General features: G+C 28.7%; 4 protein-coding genes across 10 annotated transcripts; 2 read left to right on the forward strand and 2 right to left on the reverse strand.

Annotated features, from left to right (window-relative positions):
* Positions 1 to 97: 97 nt before the first annotated feature.
* Mvd (diphosphomevalonate decarboxylase) lies at positions 98 to 4,904 on the forward strand. Of its 5 annotated transcripts, none has more exons than XM_016802225.2 (11): positions 98 to 236; positions 332 to 686; positions 753 to 823; positions 1,308 to 1,375; positions 2,811 to 2,860; positions 3,185 to 3,316; positions 3,388 to 3,590; positions 3,908 to 4,030; positions 4,090 to 4,260; positions 4,338 to 4,490; positions 4,559 to 4,904. In XM_016802225.2, the coding sequence occupies exons 2-11, from the start codon at positions 632 to 634 to the stop codon at positions 4,691 to 4,693; spliced, it is 1,161 nt and encodes a 386-aa protein (XP_016657714.1). In that variant the 5' UTR covers positions 98 to 236; positions 332 to 631; the 3' UTR covers positions 4,694 to 4,904. The 5 variants fall into 5 exon arrangements, with proteins under 5 accessions (XP_016657714.1, XP_016657715.1, XP_029344726.1 ...); XM_016802226.2 differs by having other exon boundaries at positions 345 to 686; XM_029488866.1 differs by having other exon boundaries at positions 114 to 269; positions 345 to 686.
* Positions 4,905 to 6,125: 1,221 nt separating this feature from the next.
* Positions 6,126 to 8,448, reverse strand: LOC100144904 (stunted-like). 2 transcript variants are annotated; one of them, NM_001136095.1, is made up of 4 exons: positions 8,233 to 8,448; positions 7,227 to 7,357; positions 6,652 to 6,708; positions 6,126 to 6,367 (listed from the first exon to the last, which is right to left on the reverse strand). In NM_001136095.1, exons 1-3 carry the CDS (start codon positions 8,259 to 8,261, stop codon positions 6,695 to 6,697), a joined length of 174 nt encoding a protein of 57 aa, NP_001129567.1. In that variant the 5' UTR covers positions 8,262 to 8,448; the 3' UTR covers positions 6,126 to 6,367; positions 6,652 to 6,694. The 2 variants fall into 2 exon arrangements, with proteins under 2 accessions (NP_001129567.1, NP_001119671.1); NM_001126199.2 differs by lacking the exon at positions 6,652 to 6,708.
* Positions 8,449 to 8,711: 263 nt separating this feature from the next.
* LOC100162886 (importin-7) lies at positions 8,712 to 17,279 on the forward strand. Of its 2 annotated transcripts, none has more exons than XM_008182125.3 (21): positions 8,712 to 8,975; positions 10,139 to 10,220; positions 10,545 to 10,689; positions 10,757 to 11,069; positions 11,153 to 11,337; positions 11,401 to 11,574; positions 11,693 to 11,838; positions 11,909 to 12,072; positions 12,148 to 12,267; positions 12,336 to 12,524; positions 12,589 to 12,726; positions 12,903 to 13,095; positions 13,156 to 13,247; positions 13,438 to 13,569; positions 13,636 to 13,728; positions 13,798 to 14,021; positions 14,087 to 14,232; positions 15,770 to 15,829; positions 15,899 to 15,975; positions 16,044 to 16,350; positions 17,032 to 17,279. In XM_008182125.3, the coding sequence occupies exons 1-21, from the start codon at positions 8,892 to 8,894 to the stop codon at positions 17,112 to 17,114; spliced, it is 3,147 nt and encodes a 1,048-aa protein (XP_008180347.1). In that variant the 5' UTR covers positions 8,712 to 8,891; the 3' UTR covers positions 17,115 to 17,279. The 2 variants fall into 2 exon arrangements, with proteins under 2 accessions (XP_008180347.1, XP_001946207.1); XM_001946172.5 differs by having other exon boundaries at positions 12,903 to 13,089.
* LOC100160864 (ubiquitin-conjugating enzyme m-like) lies at positions 17,143 to 19,765 on the reverse strand. The gene is made up of 4 exons (NM_001161988.2): positions 19,508 to 19,765; positions 17,973 to 18,067; positions 17,702 to 17,908; positions 17,143 to 17,641 (listed from the first exon to the last, which is right to left on the reverse strand). The coding sequence occupies exons 1-4, from the start codon at positions 19,608 to 19,610 to the stop codon at positions 17,501 to 17,503; spliced, it is 546 nt and encodes a 181-aa protein (NP_001155460.1). The 5' UTR covers positions 19,611 to 19,765; the 3' UTR covers positions 17,143 to 17,500.
* Positions 19,766 to 23,844: the final 4,079 nt, after the last annotated feature.

The following is a 23,844-nucleotide window of genomic DNA, read 5'->3' on the forward strand; positions in this document are numbered from 1 at the left end:
CATAAACAAAGGGTATATTTACTAGGTGATAATAAATCGTGGGCTTACACTTCACACCATGTGGGCATGTGTTGATGTGTGTATTTCGGCAGTTCGGCAAGGTCAATCGCCGAGACTGAGCCGCCTTCGGACATTATTCTTACAGCCGTGGTCCGCGGCAGGCCGCAGTCTTTCGCCACCCGACCGTCCGCGTCAAGCAGAGGCGCCGGAATGGCCGGACGGCAGAGTGCGGACTAGTGAGTAGTGAGGACGATGGAGTATTGGAGTGAGTGAGTGACGACGGTGCTTGCCGCTCGCTACCTCACTTTACAGTATACATAGTTATTGCCAGTTATTGGTTCTAGTTAGCAACTACTATCACCCAGCACTTGCGAGTCCAACACCTCTCCGCCGCCTGTCGGTCACCGTACTCGAATTTCGTAGTATAAGTACGACCGGACCTATGTGATCGACCGTTAGTTGTTAGTTGCCGCGCCGTCGTCTAACACTCCGTCGACTTTCTGAATAAACAGCAACGTGGCGTGCTCTCACTATTCACGATAACTTACACATTTTCTTAACGTCTTCTTTACTTCACTGAACGCCACAGAGGCGATTCATCGTCATCGGTTTTCATTCCGTTCGAATTGTCATGGAAAAGGTCGTGACGTGTGTGGCACCCGTCAACATAGCCACCATTAAATACTGTGAGTTCCCGCGCTTTTCCCCTGTGTCAATCCAGGGTATTATATTTTTTATTTTTCTATTTTCAGGGGGCAAAAGAGACGAACATTTGATATTGCCTCTAAACGATTCGGTCAGTCTGACTTTGGATTGCGATCAAGTGAGTTTATACTTGTACCTGTGTATAATACAGTTATACGCGATCACATAATCCCTTAAAAGCGATAGAACATTCTTTTTCCAAATTTACTAAGCCCTTCAAAAAATTGTTTCAAATTATCATACCAACCTTTATCTATAGACATAATGATATAATACATTATATTTTTATAACAAACAATTGTTTCTGGTGTCTATTTGAATATTTGACCAAGAACCAATATAATATTTTACCAATATTAAAATAATAATCTCGATAATAATGTACCTATTGAGAAATATTTATTTATCTGCAGTTTGAAAATACCTTTAAGCTTTAATATTATCATACAGTAAATCGAAATCTTGTGTACAATTTGTAAACATAGTTTTGTTTTGTAATATTTAAATATACATCAAGGAAGAAGATGTGGGCCCTACTTTCAAAATTCTTTTACTTCATATAAGGTAGAATAGGGCTATTATATCATAACATTTTTTTATAGATGCATGCCAAGACATCTGTTCTTGCAGGACCGTTTATAGATGAAGACAGTGTTTGGCTAAATGGGCAGTAAGTGACTTGTTTTTTTTATGAATTTTCTATAACGTGTTTGTACTAGTTTCTAAATTAGGCCAGCGACTTAATGAAATAGTCGTGTTGAATAACAATGGATCCTTAAAATGACATCAATTCACTACTGGTCTATAGATTTACTAGTAAGATATACTTAGTCTATTGATAGATTTCCTTTGACTATTATATTACTTTCTTTACTCAAAATATAATGTGTTTGATTATATTAAAATATGAAATATGATTATCATAACAATAGAGTATTATTTTGCTTTTATACAGGTATTTTTGTTATTATTCGGTATTCCATTAACTATAATATATTCTACTACTAAAATATTAACTGAACTGTAGGTTAGGTATTTATAATAATAAACTGAACGCAATTATTTTAACTACCTATCAAATATATTCATTTTTTATTATATAATATTATAAAATAATTTAGTTGAAACAATATATCTTTACGTTTTCCATAACATTTACATTAACTAACTTTATTAATAATTGTATTCAGGTTAAGTAATATATTAATGATGTGATTGATTATTATGAACAATTTTATCTATCTTATATAATTTGAAATAATATATTTTATTCAAATATTTGCATTAATTTACATGTGTCTATTTCATTAATATTTCATGATATGCAATTAAAGAATAATAAATATTAAATACATTATATAATATATTTGTACATTGTACTGTTAAAATATACCAAAATAAATGTAAATATGTGAAGCTAAAAAACATTTAATTGAGGTAATTTAATAATTTATGAGTTATGGATTATATTATTTTCTTCTATTAAAAAGTAACTACAAAATTGCAATTAATTATAATCAATAGTTGATATTCAATCATTAATTGTATCATTGTATTCATAATTAATGGTTGTATTTATGTATTTAGTTAATAATGGGAAACATTATATATATATATTTTTATTATTAATTATTCTATTGAATTGATTTTTAAAAATATGACTTGTAATTATATTTATTATTTATTTAATATGTATGAACTTCAATTGTTCATATTTGTAATTTATATAATTACAATTATTAAGTGTATAGCACTACAGTTGTTGCATTTATCATATTTAAATTTAATTGATTTTGTAAAATATATAAGTAAATCATAAAAATAATTTATTGAAACCGGATATTTTTAAATTTTTATCATATAATATACAATCTATGCCAAAGGCATAATAAGAATATGTACTAGAATAAGTTTGATCATGAAAAAAGATGAGGGAAGAAACCTTCCAGTGATCGTACTTCATTTGCTTTAAAAAAAAAAAAACAGGATATGAATTTGAAATACTTCAAACAACTATATTATTTATTTAATAATTTAAGTTAATATGTACAATTTAATAAAATATTATATATATAATCTTTGACTAAATGATTATAAAATTACAGGATTATGTCCATCGAAACAAACAAACGTTTGAAAAAATGCTTTGATCTAAGTAAGACTATATTTTATTTACATTAATTGAAACAGAATTGAAAAGTATTTTTAGTTTATAAAATTAATCTATATTTTTATAATAATTCATATTGTTTGCTTGTAAGACAATAATTGATTTATTTTTAAATTAAAATATCATATTGTAGTATTGTACCATAGTGAAAGTACTTTATTTTTGTAAAAACTGTACATTTTTAGTTTATACATTTTATTTCAACTACAAATAGTAATATAGAATATTATTTTAAATTACAAAAATTATTAATAGTTTTCTAGACATTCATCAAAAATAAGATGCAAAGTTAATGTTTTCTTTTTTCAGTAAGAAATTTAATCAGAATACGTAAAGGTGAAAATAGTCAAGAAGCAAAATGGAATATAAGAGTCTGTTCTGAAAATAATTTCCCTACTGCAGCAGGACTAGCTTCATCGGCAGCTGGTTATGCTTGTCTTGGTTTGCACATTTTCAAAAATCAACAACTGAATTTTTAAAAATGTTAAATTATTTTTAATATTTTTTAACAGTATATACATTAGCTAATGCTTTTGGCTTGGTAGACGAAGATTTACCATCTATAGCAAGACAAGGTAGTGGAAGTGCATGTAGGAGTATTTATGGAGGATTTGTTCATTGGAAAGCTGGTACTGATGACCTAGGTTCAGATTCAACTGCAGTTCAAATTTCTGCCGATACACACTGGCCAGAAATGAGAATTATCATACTAGTGGTAACATAGGTTTATGTCTAATAATTTAACTATGTTGCTTTTACAATATTTTTGTTATACATTCTGAGTGAAACATATTAATTTAACTATGCTTTTATATAATTTTTCTTGAGTACTTTTGAATTAAATTGATAGAAAATCAAATGTAGTGGTAAAGTATACACAGTTTTAACCTTACTGCACACATAATAGTTTTTTGAATTTTATGGTTTATCGTTGCTTCAAAATGTTGTATCACAACATTAATGTAGCAAAAATAACTAATATTTAAGCTCTTTTCAAAAATTATAATTCATATTTCTAATTATTTTGGATAGGTAAATGATTCTCAAAAAAAAACTAGTAGTACCGTGGGAATGAAACAATCAGTAAAAACTAGTGAATTACTTAAGTACAGAATTCAAAAGTGTGTACCTGAAAGAACAAATGAAATCATTCAAGTATAATTATTTCTGAAACATTCTATTATAAATGTATAAATGCTACATTTTTGTTTCAGGCCATAACAGATAAAAATTTTGAAAAATTTGCTGAAATTACAATGCGAGACAGTAATCAATTTCATGCTGTTTGTTTGGATACATATCCACCTTGTGTTTATTTGAATCAAGTATCACATGAAATAATATCTTTTATTCATGATTATAATGAAGCTGTTGGTCAAATTAAAGTATATGACTATTTTTAACCTCGTTTACCACTTATTAAGTTATTATAAGTGTACTTTAATGGTTTGTACTATTTTAGGTTTCTTATACATTTGATGCTGGTCCAAACGCTTTTTTATTTATTCAACAAAAAGATCTGAGTTTGTTTATGTCAGAATTGGTTAATGTTTTCCCATCACAGCAACCTAATTCTTCATATTTACGAGGAATTGAAACTTCGTTGCCTGCTAAAGTATGTAATTCAATGAAATATAATTGTGTGTATGCATTTTGTAATTGTGATTCTGTAAATTGTTTTAGATAAAACCATATGGTCTTAAACCCAAAGATAAGGATCTTTTGAAGTATATCATGGTCACTAAATTAGGTAGTGGTCCAAAATGTGTTAATGACCATTTATTAAACAACGATGGTACTCTGAAATCAAACAATTAAATTTGTAATTGATCAGACACTATTTAGCTAATTTATTGTTATATGCCTATTTCAGGAAATATTTTTTTTTTTTTTAATGTTGCAACTATAGTTTTATTTTTTATATATGTATATAATTTATTGGTTTATTTTTGGAGTTGAATATTTGAATGGGCAAAAGCCCAAAATGAAAGAAAATAAAGTATATTATAGTTTATTTATTATACATTCATATAGTATTATATTTTTATAAAATAACCTTTTGCTCTGACGTTACATTTACATTCTTTTGATACGTGTATCAAACCACCAGCTTATACACCTGGAAGTATAGATCTTTGCTAAGGGCTTATGTTCGATTAAAATTGTTAAAGTTGTCCTTGTCTAATGTTTTTATACTGTGTTATTGAATAAGTTGTTGGATTGTGTTCTTCCGGTTCATTGATATAGGACTAGTTACTAATATAATACTAATTTACGTTGACATGTATCGGAATACCTGTATGGCAGCTATCTTACAATATGCACTCTACTGGCAGGACAGGACTACTTTACAATTTACAATATACACAGTGGGGTGTCGTAAACATATTCAATAATAAAAATTAAAAATTTTTAAAACTTAAGCACAAAATACTAAGTCAAATATCATAAAGAATTATAAAAAATAAATTATAACTGAAGCCATATTGCTTAAAAATGCATTAAATATGTCCTCTGTGTAATATTTCAATGAAATATCTGTTATAATATTATACAGTTTGACAAAATGAATAAAATGTTAAATTTGTATAGCCAAGTATTGAACATTTAAAACAAGTTTTCATGTAAGTAATTTGATACTTAAACCAAAAAAATCTAAATTAATTTAATCTAAAAACACAGTTTTTGAAGTTGAAATTTGGATGAAATTAGATATTTAAATAATAATTTTAATCTTTTGTTTATGTTTAAAAATATGATTCGTGGGTATTTGGAACTTCTATAGTATAATAAAATAATATAAATTCAACTTACCGGCTTCTGTATTAATAAAAACAATTTAAATATATAAAATATCCTAGGCTGAAAAACCGTCTCCGTTCAAAAATGTTTTTCGTATACTCTGACATTATTATATCATTAAATTCAAATTTAATACCATCTATTTTAGTGACCCACTTGAAACCTACTGTATGGCAGTGTGTCATACACTTACCAGCTTTTTTTATCTTGTAACTTAGGTTTCATTACTGAAGAGCTGAGTAGGAACATGTGTTTGAATTTGTAAATAATGACATTTGAAATAGATAATTTACATATTGTGCAAGATACAAAGATTTAGTAATTACTACAAAAATTAAATATAAATCACTACATTGACCAAAACAATTGTTTTGATCACAAGGTAATTTAAATTTTAAGGAAAAAGTTGAATATAAGTGTTATTTATAAATAAATAAACACAACACAATTTTAATATCTTATAATCTTACATTTTTATTAAAAAAAGTTTTTTTTCAGCTTTACTACATAGGAAAAAAAACACCTATTTGTAATGAATTATACATAATTATAAATTTATAACTGACATAAATAAAATGAATGTTTATTTGTTAAGTAAATTACATTTAGTTTAACTAAAAAACATATTACATTGAATTTTACTCAAAACTTTGAAGTGTCATTGTTGTTAAATCGACTATTGGCCCGGCTCTACAAGAAAAATAAAAAATAAATTAATAGATAAATGTACAAATATAAATAATATTATATTAATTATCTGTAAACTACTTAAAAAAATATATTCAACTTCAAATTTGAATAAAAACATCTTATACTAAGCGTATTAAACAAAAAAAAAATGTATTGTTTTTCATAACTATTATAAACAATTCAAACAACAAACTATAATATAAATGCACACAAATACATTTGTTTTTATTAGTATATTTTGAAATAATCAACCATGCAAGACTTGAAAACACACTATAACTTACTAAAAATGTAAAACGACTTTTAAATTGTTTAATTTATATAAGTTCAAGCTTTTTCATCTGAAATTTTTATAAATAGACATAGTTTAAAATTACCATATTATAATCAATGAGTTATTTCCTCAAATACTAGGTGTTTTTAAATTATTGATTTTTAATTTGAAGCAATATTTTTTTTTTTTTTTAGTTTTATACTTTGATTGAAAATCTGTAAAATCTCTGCATTATTTATTGGTTCAAATGTTATTGCCAGTAGACAATTACATGTAGATATCAGTCTAAATCTATGTGGAATCAGTTGAGATATTATAATATTTTGATAGAACTTTTTAATTGGTTTAAACAAATTTATTATATGATTTTGTACCAAATAATTGATAATAATAATTTTTGGCCCATTAAGTTTTCTAGAAGGTACCTATATATTTTTGGTATAAGTATTGTACTAAAATTAGGTATGTAAAATACGCTAACATACACGTGTGAAAAAATTACAATATGAAAGGTACCAACTAGATTTGATCATATTCTTAGATTTTATATTGAAAATTATGTAGGTAATTTAACTAGATACTTACTGGATGGCTTTCCCTTGACCCACGGGGTGAATTTGACATGTGTTTCATCACGTTTGGCTGCGTTGGCTTGGAGTTCTGGTTTCAACACCCTCCTTACGACTTTTGCAGCAATGTTGGAATAATTAACATAGCTAAAATCAACAAAGAAAGTTAATTTAATGGCCAAGTTTAACGTGGACTATGTCTTGTTTTAAATGGTCACGTTGTTGAATATTGAATATATAAGGACTAACACATGAAAAAACTAGCACCGAATAATTTATATCCGGAAACCATATTCAAATATTTTTATTGAGTTAATTTTTACGTGGCACAGTGAAATATTGGCACAGAAAATATTTATTGTGTTTAAATATACAGTTTTGATAAAGTGAGAATGATGACTAAACTTTTTGTAGATGTTTTATGTAGACGTAGGGTAACACAGAGTTATCGGCCTTTGCCACCAACTACATGTCATAAGCGACATAGTCCTTTATCCTGCAATTTGATATAGTGGGAGATTGGGTCGCACCGTTTGCATACCAAAGTGGTGGTTGGTAGTGTTGTAGATTGGTTGTTATAGTGCTTGTACATTGTATTTACTAGTATTGCCGGCAGAGTTCAAAATAATGAAAATAGCATTTGACAAATGGATTTTTTCTGATCCTGAAAATGTTCTTTTAAATTAATTTAATAATGCAACAACAGTTAGGATATTAATTAAATAAATATTAAATCTATCTTATGTTTGGTGTTGGATCACATTATTGAAATGGATACGAATACAGCAGACCTGTGCATGGGCATACGAAATAATTCTAAATATAGGTACCTAGGTCAAATTTGGAAATGGTGAAGCTAAAACCATAATAGCATAATACATTGATGCCCGGAAACGATAGATTTTTGTATTAACATGGAAAAGCGTAGAAAACGCGGACCTCAAAGTGGCGGGGCCTACAGTTCGACGCCTATGTAGAGTGTACACCACAGCGCAGTAATAATAAGCAAAATATATAATTACTTTAATCCAGCGGCCCTCCAGTAACTCATGATGATGGCAGTCCGCGGTGAATGTCGACTATCGAGTGACAAGCAAAACGGAAAATGTCCGGAGTAAGAAGACGGATCACAGAATAGATGCACCGAATCGAACTATAAGTTCTTACCCAATATCTATTAAGAATTCCAAAGGAAGTAGGAAGTTACAACTACTTGAATAATTAAACATATGTCCAGGCCACAAGGTGATAATATCGCTAGTCGAGATCACCTTCGTACAGTGTAGCCATATAACGGCACACGTTAGGATCCTTGACCAGCACGGTGGTCCGTTCTCTTTCTGTTTTCTTTCATTTTTGGGAAGCACTGTTGATAAAAAACTGAACAAAAACGATTTCCATTATGGCGGTTGTCGGATTGATCAAGAAAATGGAATGCGATTTTTGTCATCACGTGATTTGTTCCAACTGACTCGACCGAGCCGTCGCCGCCTCGGCCCTCGAGTCTCATCGCTACAGTAGACGCACACACACACGCACCGTGCTCGCATACTTTTACCGATACCGAATACCAATTTAGTTTGCTACGTGTGCGCATTGTAACAACGTACCCGGTTAGTCGGAACTCGGAAACGACTCCGCTGCCGTTGTTCAAAGCTGCAGCACCACCGCCACTGCCGCAATGGACCTCGATAAACTCGCCAATTTGCTGAATGCCACGCTCTACCAGCCGCATAGGAGCGAGGCAGAGGAACAGCTTCAGCGTGTAAGCATGCTTTTTGGCTGCACCCGGCCCGTGCACCCATACTACTACTACTAATAATAATAATAATAATATACCCACATGCGTCATGCACACTGTTGAAGGTTATGTGATTTATCGTATTAATTATAATGAATTCGGTTTGGGAACGAATTTTTTTTACCATTAACATTGTTTCGTTTGGTTTTTTGATGTATGATGGGCTGCGTCCTGGTCAGAACCGTTGTTTGCCGGCGGAACCAACCACCCGCCAAAACCGAAAACCGCCATCACGGTCCCGTCAGTATCCCGCCGTCAGCCACGTTTTTCGTATTCGTGTGTCGTAGTCTTCTTAAAGTGCACCGGTGCTATATAATGGTTCATTATAATTTTTTTTCCACCATGTGCAATTACATCATTGTTATTATTGACTAACGGGCGTTTAATTATAACAAGCAATTTGCCAGGCGGTAGATTGGATCAATTGACGTCGAACGGAAAAAAAAATTAAAACCATAACCAAATGCATTTAAAATGTCTTGCCAGTCAACATAGTGTATGTTAACTGTAGATTAGAACTACCCAAAATTAAATTTACCATGGACTCTCGAACGATTATATATCTTGCATTACATTAAGTAATTCATTTTAAATAGATACTGTAATCAACATATTTTAAATGTGTTTAAAAACAAATCTAGGTATCATTAGTATATATTGCTGCTTGAAATAACATTTATCCTTACTAAACCTTATTAAATATATAAAAACGTATTGTACATACTTTGTCTATTCTACATTATATATATATATCTACCTGTTGATATCAAATTTATATCAATTTATGTCAACAACATTTTTGTAGTATTGTCTTTTTAGTTCTTTAATTTTAGACTTAATTTATAACATTGAAACAACAAATATGGTGTGTATAATTTCAGAACTGCATATTAAACAAAGCATACCCACCTAAGACCAGTAGCATATTTAGTATTTTTTGTAGGGGGTGGATGGCAAGAATTTTAGCTTACAGATTATAACATCATGTTAAAATTATATTAAAATAATAGAAGTGTATTTAAAGAGCCATGGGGGTGGATTTTTCCCCATATCCGCCCCCGTAAATACGCCACTGCCTAAGACATAAACATCATGAACCTGCCTAACTACATTTTATTTATTTTTAGATACACAAAATTGCTGGATTTGGTCCAGCTCTACTACAAATTGTTGTTTCCTCTGATATTGAAATGTCTACAAGACAAGCAAGTAAGGAATATGAAAATGAGGGTTGATGGTATTAAAATTGGTGTTAGATATTGTATCATAAATGGAAATACTCATTAAAAGTTCTGACCCATAATATAACTTAAAATTCTAAAATATGATAATTTGAATCATGGTTCAATATTCTAATCTTGTCAGATCAGGTTTTTGGCTGTTTATTATATTATCAAAACTAAAAAAAGCTAGTCTTTTTTAATATACTTTAGTATGTATTTTAAATACTAAAATATTTTTGTATTGTATTGTATACTTGAAATCTGTTAACTCTAATATAAAAAAAATTGCCTGTATGTGTGTTTATTTAAGGTGCTATTTATCTGAAAAATTTAATGTACCAAAGTTGGGCAACTCGTGAAGATGAACCAAATAAATTTTCAGTTCACGAACAAGATCGAATAATAATAAGAGACACCATTTTAGATGTTGTAGTTCAAGTACCAGAATTAGTACGGTAAACTATGATCCTTTCGATTCTATTCAATTTACATACATCTTAAAAATAATTGTATCGATTTTAGAGCACAGCTAACTGTATGTTTGGTAACAATGTTGAAACACGATTTTCCTGGACGTTGGACTAATGTTGTTGAAAAGATTGATGCATATTTAAAAAGTGAAAATTCATCTTACTGGGTAGCTGGTATAATAGGTTTTTCAGCTTTAATAAAAGCCTTTGAATATCAAAAGGCAGATAAATCGCCTATACACGCTGCAGTCAAAGTATTGTTACCAAGTGTATATAATGTCATGGTTCTTATAGTTGGTAATTCCACTGCTGAATCTGTTGCATTGCAGAAAACTGTAATAAAAAGTTACTTCAAACTTGTTCAAGTAAGAATAAGCTCATTAATTACCTAATCAAATACAATTTCTTTACTACGTTGAATATTCGACTTAATAAAATTACTTAACAGTTTACAATAAGTCCTGATCTAATGGAAAGAAATACCTTTACTAAATGGATGGAATTATTAACCATAATTGCATGTAGTCCAGTACCAGAAGAAGTGAGTCGTTGTGAGCATGGTGAGATAGATCAGTTACCTTGGTGGAAGATTAAAAAATGGGCATTACATACTATGTATAGAATTTTTGAGAGGTAAAGATAAAATATAGTTGTACTAATTATTATATTGTCTAATGCTAATTTTATAAACTTAAGGTATGGAAGTCCTGGCAGTGTTGCCCAAGAATATCAGCAATTTTCCATATTTTATGTTAAGACTTTTTCTAATGCAGTTATAGACATAATTTTAAGAATTTTAGATCAATACCGAAACAAAGTTTATATCCCACCTAGAGTCATGCAAATGTGTATGCACTATTTGAACCAATGGTAATTACTTGTATACTAGCTTAATACCAAAACTATTATTTCTTATAAATGAAAATGAAAAGAAAATATATAATATTATGAAAAGTGTATTTATCATTATTTTATATTGTCACTTCAGTGTTAGTATTGGACATACTTGGAAAATTATTAAACCACATATTGCCGCAATTATTCAAGATGTAATATTTCCTCTCATGAGTCATTCAGAATGTGATCAAGAATTGTGGGAAACGGATCCACAAGAATACATTTCTCAGAAATTTGGTACCATTTAAATGTTTTTAAATTTATTTAATTTAACTAACAACAATTAAACCATATCATTTTATTATAGACATTTTTGAGGATTTAGTATCTCCAGTAATGGCGGGTCAAACAGTGTTACATTCAGCATGTAAAAAACGTAAAGACATATTACCTAAAGCTGTTCAATTCATTGTTGGTGTTATTACTTCAAATGATGCTACTCCATCTCAAAAAGATGGAGCTCTCTATATGGTAAACACTATATTTTTTTATTTTCACAGTTTAAAATTATTTAACAATTTTGTATTAATTGCGGTTATTTCATAGCTTGGAGCATTAGCTGATGTCATATTTAAAAAAGATATGTACAAGGATCAAGTAGGTAGTATGCTATATCAACACGTGTTTCCGGTTTTTCAAAGTCCACACGGACACTTAAGAGCTAGAGTATGTATTTTATTTTCTGTGCATTATACACATGTTTAATAATTTTTTGCGATTTTCTTATTGTTTAGGCTTCTTGGTTTATACAACACATCTGTGAAATAAAAATTGATAATGATAATATTTGGAAGGATTTAGCATCACTAAGTACTAACGCTTTATTAACTGATAAAGAACTTCCTGTTAAGGTTCAAGCTGGACTTGCAATTCAAGCTTTATTAATTGCTGAAAACAAAGTTGAACAACTTTTAGAGCCTAGAGTATGTAAATTTAAGATTTTAAAATGTATATATTCATATTAAATAATTATTTAATGCTCCACAGATTAAAGAAATTACACTTGAACTTTTAAAAGTACTGCAACAAACTGAGAATGATGATATTACTAGTGTTGTGCAAAAAGTTATTGCAACTTATTTTGATACGCTTGCACCAATTATGTATGACATCTGTCAGAATTTGGTTTGTAATTTAGTTATTATTAATAAATAATTAATCATTCATGAAGTTAAATTCTATATAACTTGGTCCCTTGAATAAACCTCATTATATCAATATTAAATTACATTTATGATAAACATTCAAAATCAATTTTGTTTTACTTAAACATTATTCTACACTCTTTTATTTTACTATAGGCAAAAACCTTCCTTCAAGTTCTTCAGTCAGATGATATGAATGATAAGAAAGAAATTACTGGTATGAGTATTTTAAGTTGTATAGAAACCATATTGAGTGTGAATGATGAACAACCACAGACTTTAGCAGCCCTTGAACCCGTTGTTATGGAAGTCATAGTACATATATTTAATACACCTGAATCTGGTATTGGTAAATAAATAAATGACAAACGTAAAATATAATTTATTTAAAAAAATTATTTTGTTGTAGAATATTACGAAGAGGCCCTTAATTTAGTATGCGACTTAACCAACCTACAAGTGTCGGAAAACATGTGGAATATTTTGCAATTAATTTATTCCGTAAGTTATTTAAATATTTCTAAATAGATTATAAATCAGGATAAATATTTAAAGAATTTTGGTATTAAAGACTAATGAAATTTTTACTTGATATTTAGATTATATTGATTTGTAACGTAGTGTTTTAAATATTTATTATTAAATTTTTAAATTGTGTTCTTAATAACTTAATTAGTTATTGTCTCTACAGGTTTTCCAAAATGATGGAATTGATTATTTTGTTGACATGATGCCTTGTCTTCACAATTATGTTACTATTGGTATGGAGAAATTAATTAAAACTGAAAATTACATGTTAATTATATTTAACATGTGCAAAACTGTATGTAGTATATGAATATTTTTTAATATTATTAAATCATAATTGTAATATATAATTTAATTTTAGGTTTTGTCATCGGAGTCTGGTGAAGAGGCTGAATGCCATGCAGCGAAATTATTAGAGGTTATAGTTTTGCAATGTAAAGGCCAAATTGATCAGGTAATTGTTAACTTAATTTTAATATTTATTAATTTAAACAAGGTTAATATATATTTATTTATTTTTTAGTGCATACCACCTATTGTGGAGGTAGTTTTGCAGAGACTAGTTAGAGAAATTAAATCATCTGAATTACGAGCAATGTGTCTTCAAGTGATTGTAGCTGCTATCTATTACGACCCACATTTATTATTTGAAACACTTGATAAATTACAAATGTCTATGTCAACAAATGAATCTATTTCTGCACATTTTATCCGGCAATGGTTACAGGATACAGACTGCTTTTTCGGGTTAGCTTAGTACTAAAATATTTCTAGTTTTGGTAGGTACAATGATTTTAATTTTGTGTGTTTAGTATTCATGATCGTAAGCTATGTGTTATGGGTTTGCTCACGTTAATGGCGTTATCTCCAAATCGGCCCATTGCTGTTAATGAACACGCCAATCAAATTGTACCTTCAATGCTCATGCTGTTTGATGGACTTAATCGTGCATATACTAGTGAGTATAAGAATCCATTTTTTCATTTTGTTAAGCTGGTAAAAAAAAGACTAGGTTTCTTATGAATTTATCATATTTTTTTTTTTTATAACAGGAAAATGTTTGATACATATAATTTGTATTGTCCTTATATTTTTTTTATACAACCAGTATTAATATTTCATTTTTAAAAGTACTTAGAGTAAAGGAGAATAAGTTTTATGTTAATAAATATTGAAAGAATTCATTTTTATGATAATGAAATGGCAATCCACCCAAAATACTTCGTTGAAAATCCTCTTTTATAAAAATTTATTTTCAATTCTGATACATGTAAATACTGCTGCTTCTCATAATGAAGTAAAAAGTTATCCAAATTTGACTGTACTTAATATATAATTAAAACACAAATAAATATTCTCTGCAGTATGAATTGAACTGAATTAAACTGATTTCAATGTCACATATTTTAGTGTCCAGTAAGTAAATAATAATGTAACACTTCATACTTTCATAAAAAGACTTAGGGCCGTTCTTACATTATTTTTTATTAATAAAAATCCCAAAGGAATATTATATAAAAATTATTATTGTTATGAGCATTATTAAGAACAGATGTCTAAAACAAAATTAATACATAAATAATTGTTTGGTGAAGATATATTATTGAAACATGTTATACCATACTACAAAATTACTGTTACTTAAGTGTATATTATAAGACACATAATTTTTTTGATTTTCCTAACTTAACATATTGTGAAAAAGGTGTAAAAAAATATGACATAATAATTCAATGCTGATGCTAATTTTATTTTTAAACTAGCTGATCCCGTGCACTTCGTTTCCCGGCAACCAATAATTATTATTATAATAGCTTCAAAACCTATGGCAACCATTTATAAACAAAAATGTCCATATGAAATATCAAAATCCCTGTTTGAGCACTTCCCGGGGTTGGTCTTCTCCCTTTTTAAATTAGCCTATCTTCTGCTCAGAGGTATAATCTATCTATATATAAATATCTGATCCCGTTCACTTTGTTACCCATTAAAATTGCCAACTCTATAAGAATAATATGTTTTACATATCACCATGGCAACCATTTAAATACAAAACATTCCATCGGAAATTTCAAAATAATATGTAATTGGTTGCCATGGTAATATGGAGACACACACTGAAGGAAATCTCAAAATAATATATAAATGGTTGCCATGGTAACATGGACACACATACATTCATTTTTATATATATAGATTTAAGGCTACTTTGTTCTTCATGTTAATAAACATAGTTGGTGGTGAACAGTTTTAGTCAGGCAACAACCGTCGTAGTATTATATCCTATGTTTCTTAACTAACTAGACAGAGTATAGATGTTAAAAAAACATATCATATGATAGCCATAATTAGAAACACTTTTCTTTTTATGCCTCTTTACTGAGTAAGTTAATCCTTGCCCTTTGTTTAGAAAACTGTTACTTTTTACTTTATAGATAGGATTTGTTAACATACCTAAAAGATTCCTTAAAAACCCTTTTAAATATTAAATTTAGATCGAGAAAATCAGCCCGATGGTGAAACTAGTGATGAAGAAGAATTAGATACTGAAAATGGTGAGCTACAAATATTTTTTTATTTTTATTATTAAATTATTATTAATAAGTAATAACTTTTAATCTTAGAACTAGCAACTGATGAAGATGAAATTGATGAAACTTTGGCTTTTGCATGTGACAAGAGAAAACCTTTATTTATGACGGTAGTATATTCAATTCAACCTTTTAAAATTTATTTTTATGTGATTTTTTTTTTTTGATATTTGTGTAGAATACTGAAAATGCTGATGACGACAGCGATAGTGATGATGAAGATGAATTTGAAGCACCTGAAGAGACAGTACTTGAAGTTTATACAACACCACTGGATTCTGACCATAATAATGTTGATGAAACAATTGATGTATACATCTTATTTAAAACTGTTTTGTTAAGCATCCAACAAAATGATCCTGCCTGGTACCTAGCACTCACAAACCATTTAAATAGTGATCAACAGAAATCTATTAATGAATTAATGGTCTTAGCAGAACAGCGTCGTGTTGAAGTTGAAAACAAAAAGAAAGAAAAACTAGCAGGTATTGTTATTGATTTATCATTAATCACATGTTATCAATAAGCTGATAGTTTTTATAATTTTAAATTTCTGTACACTATTTTAAATTATACTGTCCATAAGTAAGGCAAGGAAACTGAGTTTATTTTAGTTAAATGATATTCATAATACTTGAGTATGCAAAAGTTCTTAGGTGCCAATATTCTAAAAAATTCCAAGGAAAATAGGTTGTAATAGCCTATTCATTTTTTTGTTCCTTTTTTAAGGTCTTAAAACCCAATGTGTTACTACAAGTTACAACTTGTATCTTTATACGCAATTTTTACTGTATAATGTTATGAAAGTGTTTCGTAACATTAATTTACCTTACATAATATGATTTATAACTTGTTATTGAAATTTAAAAAAATATTAACTCAACACATTTCATTATTTACATTTTACATGTTTATGAATTCCACACAGGGTTGGCTCCAGTGTGACATGGTTGGGGGTCGGCTAAGCCATAACTCGATATTTAATAAAAAATAGTCTTTAATTATTTTGTTACCAAACTTAGCTGAATGATTTAACTTTATGAGTAATCGTATGCTCAACTGTAACCGATATTTTTTTTTATATAAATTAATAAAGCTAAAGAGGTGTATTAGGATTTATTTATTTGACGTGTTCATGGATTAATTCAAATTTTATTTTGTTTCAGGTTTCAAATTTGATCAAGCTACTGTTCCAGCCACATTTAGTTTTAGTAACAGCAATAATTCACCTTTTGCATTCGGCCGGTAACTGGATTATTATATTTTGACAAATAATATTTGCTTTTACTATTCATTATTATTATTGTATGTTCAAACTATATACAAAATCATCTAAACCAATTAAACAACATGTTGTTATCATAATTTTAAATATCATTGTGTTGAAATTAATATATTACCAACTTATACCTAAGACAGTTTTGTTACTTATATTAGTGTAAAAATTATTACTATGATCTAGAATTATTATTATCATCTTAAAAAAAAAAAAAAAAAAATGAAGAAAAAAAATGAATATTACGATATAAGAATTACATTATTTATTTCATACAAAGTTTGCACGAAAAAAGATCAATCCTTATTATAGCATAAACGTATTGCAACGTTGTCCGAGTATGATCACATCTATTTTTGTTATTTTAAGCACTTTTCAAAGTATGTGTTGCCAATAACTCCACCTCTCATTGCTTTTTGTACATTCATATCAAACAACCTTTTGTTATTTTGCAAAACATCTGCAGCTTCTTTATTCAAAGGATCTTCTGGATTAGGTTCCTAAAAAATGAATTGTGATATTTACATTATTTGAAATAACGTTGAAACAACTTTAATTACCAGGAACAAATATTGCAAGCCATAAATAACACTGTTAATGGTCAATACTGGCTTCCAATCTTCGCGTAGTATGTTTAAACATACATTGCCATCGAGATCTATATTTGGATGGTAAACTGTTGTTTCACATTTTACTTTGGGCGGTTCATGTGGATAGTTGACTCCAACCTTAAAACTAAAATTGAATTTTCCACCTTTGTATGATCCCTAAGAACAAAAATAATAAAGTTAAAACACCAAATTTTAAATTATAAGTATATTGTTCACCCACTTCATCTGGGCAGATAGTCAATTTGAAATTTAATAAATCATCCGGATCGGGAAATTCAGTAGTGCATGTTTTTGGTAAAGTAAGTTCATTTAAATCTGTATCAAATAAATAAATCAATTAAAGTCCGTTCAAAATTTGTATTATTTTGTACTAATATTAGTTATGTTTATTTTTAACAATAAAAAAACATGCTTAGTTAATACCATCTTTACTACATAAAATGAACAATTTCAAATATAAAAGTAGAGATTAATGAACAAAAAAAGCTAATGAAGGTTTTTTAACATTTAACATTGATGGATATATTATTTATTGGCAGCAGTTTGTGACACCACATCCTTTATAATATTCTATGAAAATCACTGGGGGATATAATAGTATAAACAAATTATAAGAATTAATGGTTTTGTGAAGTTACATAGATAATTGTTGCAATACTTATAGTGTTGTTTTAAATAAATAACTTTAATTTAAAAACCGTAACACTGCTCTATTATAGTGCGCCTTGTAATTCAAATGGACGCCGCAATGAATTTTATAAATCATTGACTTAACAATAATTCTGTATAAAGTTTAAAGGAATCTGGTGGAGGTCAGTCTCTATTTCTTTGGATAGTTTGTATAATATAATATTTATACTATTATTATTATTTTTTTTTTCATTTAATTAATAAGCCAATATAAATGTGCCATAAAATCATAAGACTAATTAAAAACTCACTATCCTCTATTGAAATCTATGGTTATTGGGGAGCTGTCAATATATTAACTTTTTTTTAATAAATACTAATGTGTTATGTTGTTATTAATAAATACAATAATTATTATTAACTATATAGATGGTTTTAATAAAAAGCTTAAACTGATTATAAATATTTTGAAAATGTCTGTGCAAAGAACATAATAATAATGATTAAATAATATTTATTGTAAACATTTTTAGTCTAAAATATTTATATTCAATTCAGAAAAAAGTATTCCAGTTTCATCAAAATAACATCAAACCCTTAACAAAAAGGAGGACTAAGAGCCCAATGTTTTTAAATTGCCGAGAGAAATTAAGAACAACTTATGAGGAACCTATTTAAACATCATTATCAGATACCTAATTATATTTTGAAAGATATAATATTGACATAATTCATACTTCATTTTAACAAAATAACTAATAACTTATACAAAACAAACATACTACATAATATCATTGAGTTATAATTTATACAAATAACAATAAACCGTAATAAGTCATAACACCCATATATTATTTAATAACTTTTAAAACAACTATAATGTCTAGACATTAACTCTTATTCAGAAATGAAATAAATATATAAATAAATATTTTCCAGAAATAAATGTCCAATAAGTTATAACTTATTACGTATATGAATATATCAGGTGTTTCCAGTTCAATTGTACCAAACCAATAATGAGGTTATCTATTAAATGTCATTCATTTATTTTATAAAATTCATGTCCGAAAAGCTTTAAACATATTGATTGAGTGTAAAACAAAAATATTAATGTATATTTACCTTTTGTTATTCTAAGATGAGCAGCAGATGCTTTCCTTTGATTCCCCGACTTTGGAGTTTCCCCGTCTTTTTTATGTTGCTTCAAAGAATAAAGTTTAATCATAATTGTGTTATTTATGTAAATTGGATTATTAGACGATTGTCTGTTATTTTATACCAACGGGTTTGACTAGCTTAGGAGAAACAAAAAAATTTCGAGTTGAAATAAAACTAGGTATTCAATAAAATTTAGTTGAATAATATACGTCTTCTACAACTACTAAAAGTATTGAAGAAAGGTAGGAATTTAGAATATCCAAATGATAAAAGGCCTTATCATTGGTTCAACAAAAGGACTACGCGGCGCCATCTGTGCGTGAATATGAAGTCTACTCATATATATTTAAATGTACATTGAGAACCGAATTAAATTGCGATATTTATTAATTTGTTAATTTAATATGCCATTTAAGTATCATTATAGAAGTTAAGAATTATAATGTTACTATTAAATATTTATGCACGATTTCAATTTTAAGATAAATTATAATATTATATCTTAAATCTTGTATTTAAGTTATTTTGGTATTACTGGTATAAAGCCTGCTGATGGTATTATTGGTACACGTGCATTATCGTCTGATTACGTACCACGATTAAAGATAAATAGGTTACTCAACGAAAATTATTTTTTGGTGCACTTAAAATCACGATTTAAGATATATCTTAAATCGTGCTTAAAATTAACGATCTTGTCATAGCAAGAATAACAGTTAGCGCTTTTGCATTATAGTTATTTCTCTTGGTACTACAAAATATATCAATATAGATGTACAATATTATGTATTGGAGCGCTAGTAGTTATTCTCACATCGATTCTAAATGCAATTACCACGATTGGATCATCGCAGGAAAAAATTTTTTGTGAACCATGGTGTCAAAAATGTCCACCAGAGTGAATCACGTCTAGTCCAAGGTGTATCAATACACCTTGGTGTATACGTATAGGGGTCCAGAGTGACGACACCTTATCAATACACCTTGGTTCTATCCACGGTCTTAGAAGATATTGAAAATTTTCAAGAAGAAAAATTTGATACGTATCGGTATGGAATAGTTACGTACCGGCTGGGTCCGACGTAAGTCTGGGTCCGATACGTATCGCTTGTATATTGCACGTCATGTAACTTCTTGAACGCTCTTGAACTAAAATTTCTTCCTTGAAAATCTTGATTCTAAGACCGTGGTCCTATCTATTCTTATATTATCTATGCCCGCAAAAGGTTCCTCTGTTATCATCAACACTCATAATTGAATGTTTTCAGCGCTAACAGTGGTTTTATTTAGCGTCACATTCTGTTATCTCAGTCCGTATTTTATACAGATGGCGCTTTAAACTTTCGATTATGAATTATGATTGCGAACCCCCGCATTTGCCTCTTGTACATACTTTCGAGCATAGAATTATTCTATGCTCGAAAAACTATAGTAACCAGCACGAACTACTACATGTAGTAGTTCGTGGTAACCAGACAGCACGGACTAAGATAGTCTAACTATAAGATAGATACTAACCTAAAATTAATGAATCCAATTTCCATAACTCATGTCTAACTAAATTTCTGAAGTCTGAACAAGGTATATGTTGCCACTTTCCAATTCACATCTACACATCTTGGTCTACGAAGATCTGCACTATTAAAATTAGCTACCTACTTCTTCACGATTATTGGACAATGGTAGTATGGTAGTCTACAAAATAAAAAAATACCTTTATTAGGGTTTTACTAATGTTTATCATAAAGTTACTTTGAATGTCCAAAAATTAATGAATCCAATTTCCATAAATCATGTCCAACTAAATTTCTGAAGTCTGAACTAGGTATATGTTGTTACTTTCCAATTCACATCTACACATCTTGGTCTTCAAAGATCTGCACTTTTAAAATTGGCTACCTACCTACCTACTTCTTCACAGTTGGACAATGGTAGTATGGTATATCCTACAAAATAAAAAAAAACACAATATAGATAATAATATTAAGATTTAAAAACAATTTAAAAGAACAATACAATACTTTAAAACCAAGAGAAGCATGATTAATTTTTAATACTTCAACTAAAAAAGAAAAATGTCTAAAGCGCCCTTCCTCCTTTTTCATACGGACTGAGGACCGTCAATGGTGGAGTTAACACTAAGATTTGCAATTGTGGGCATGTTAGTGAATATAATTAACTCAAGATAAGCTAAGTTAAGTGAACACAAGATTGTTCTAAGACTTCTAAGTAAAAAAAGTTGATACTTAATAAATAATAAATTTAACTGGTTACATTCTGAATTTAAGTTAATTTTAAAACAATTAACTTTTTTTTTTAATTTAAATATTTTAACATACCTACTTTGTTAATCCCCATTTTTAAAGATATAACTTAGTTACATAGGTACCTAATTTTATGTTGGGTAATAGTTTCCATTTTACTGTACGGGTAATTTATAAATTACAACCAACTTATATAACCAACCATTCATTACATACAATAGGTATTGTATTAGTTTGTTTATCTTTATTTAATATTAATTTTTATTTTGTATTTTATTATTTTGTAATTATAAAACAGGTACTTAATTAATATACTTATTGCATAAGATACAAGTGAAGTTTTCATTATTCAATTCTTTAGTCATAAATTTGTAGCATACACCACCTAAACAAACATTATGAACTCTTCGCTCACATTTATTACACTTAATCCAAGTAAAACTTACTTTATATTTTGTGCACACATAAGGCATCTTTCACTGATATTATCAGAGTACATTAAACATCGATGCTGCAATGTAATTCTTAAATCACTCACATTAACTGCCTTTGAAAAGCTCTGAGTAAACATTGGATTGTATGTACTACAACTTGATTGTACTACAATAGTCAATAATACAACACAAGCACTCCACAACTGTTACTATCATTCTGTAAAAGATACTCAATATTTTTAAGAACCTTTTATGCAGCAAATATTTTGCTTTTTTATTACCACCATTGAAAACAACATTTTTTTTTTAATCAAGGTAAGTACAAGTCAACTGATTCTGGACACAGAGGATCCAAGTAAAATACACAACCCAAAATGTAGTCCATAATAAATAAAGTCCAATGATTACCTTCAGGATTGATCAGCAGAAATAACACAGTATTTAGTCCAATCAAATTTGGCTATTTTAACTTTGGTACTTGACCAAATTGTATTGCTTATTTCCACAGGAATATAACCAATTTCATTATTCACATAAGTCAGTAGCAGTGGGTCAATCACAGTTCCATTTAACCAGGAGTTGTTTTGCAATTTACGAAAATCTTCACCATACAGAGTCACACACTTATAATAGCCTTCATCCGAATACACACCAACTATATACTGTTCACTTAAACATGGAGAATAATATAATATTAATATTTAATATCTGTGAACAAATGGTTGGAATATCGAGGTAAGTTTAATATTTTATCCTGTCCATTTTGATCATTATCATATTGAACAACTTTTTCAGTACTTTTATACTGCCAATCATAACTCAACCGTTGAATATTGGTATGACTAATTTACTTTGAACTCTATTTGATCGTTTTTGCCATTGATCTTCAACAAAGATATTCCTTGGGTCACCAGGGCAAAATGCTTTACCATCATCCCATTCTGAACTATTTTGTTTACATTTTTTATTAGACTGTGAACTCAATAATGCATAATTATGGTCAGTTAAAAAATGTCTAAATGGAATTTGTATTTCGTTATTTTTATGTTTGTACAATACGCTTGGTATTTTATCTTTTATTTCTTTACACACAGCTTCAGTGTAAATTTGAATTCTATTAACAAAACGACCAAGTTTCATATTTGTACTTTTTCAATTCACAATAATTGTAGTTTCATCATCTCAGACTGTCTGATGAAGGACATTCTATATAAGTTCATTCAAATGTTTATTCAGGATTTGTAGTGCGTGTAAGTAACATTTAAATAATTACTTGCATGTTCTACCGGTTGTGTTTATAAATTTTTGTAATAGGGCTCTTTGGCTGCTCACTTTCCAGAGCAGTGTTTAGGTTAAGATAGACACCGTTGAATTTTAAATTTCTAACTATATACCTAGGACTTGAGTTTACTTATAGGCGTTTGTGTTTGTTGGCTAGCAACTACGCTAATGGTCTATTGTTAACTAGTAAAGTACCCCCTGTTTAGGACTTGTATAGGCAACACATCATACACATTCTTATCAATGTCTGGATAATGGATATGTCAATAATAATATTATTACTGATTAGTGGCTAGACATTTGGTTTACTGAAATTTTGTAA

This window comes from Acyrthosiphon pisum, chromosome A2 (assembly GCF_005508785.2).
Source record: "Acyrthosiphon pisum isolate AL4f chromosome A2, pea_aphid_22Mar2018_4r6ur, whole genome shotgun sequence".
NCBI lineage: Eukaryota > Metazoa > Arthropoda > Insecta > Hemiptera > Aphididae > Acyrthosiphon > Acyrthosiphon pisum.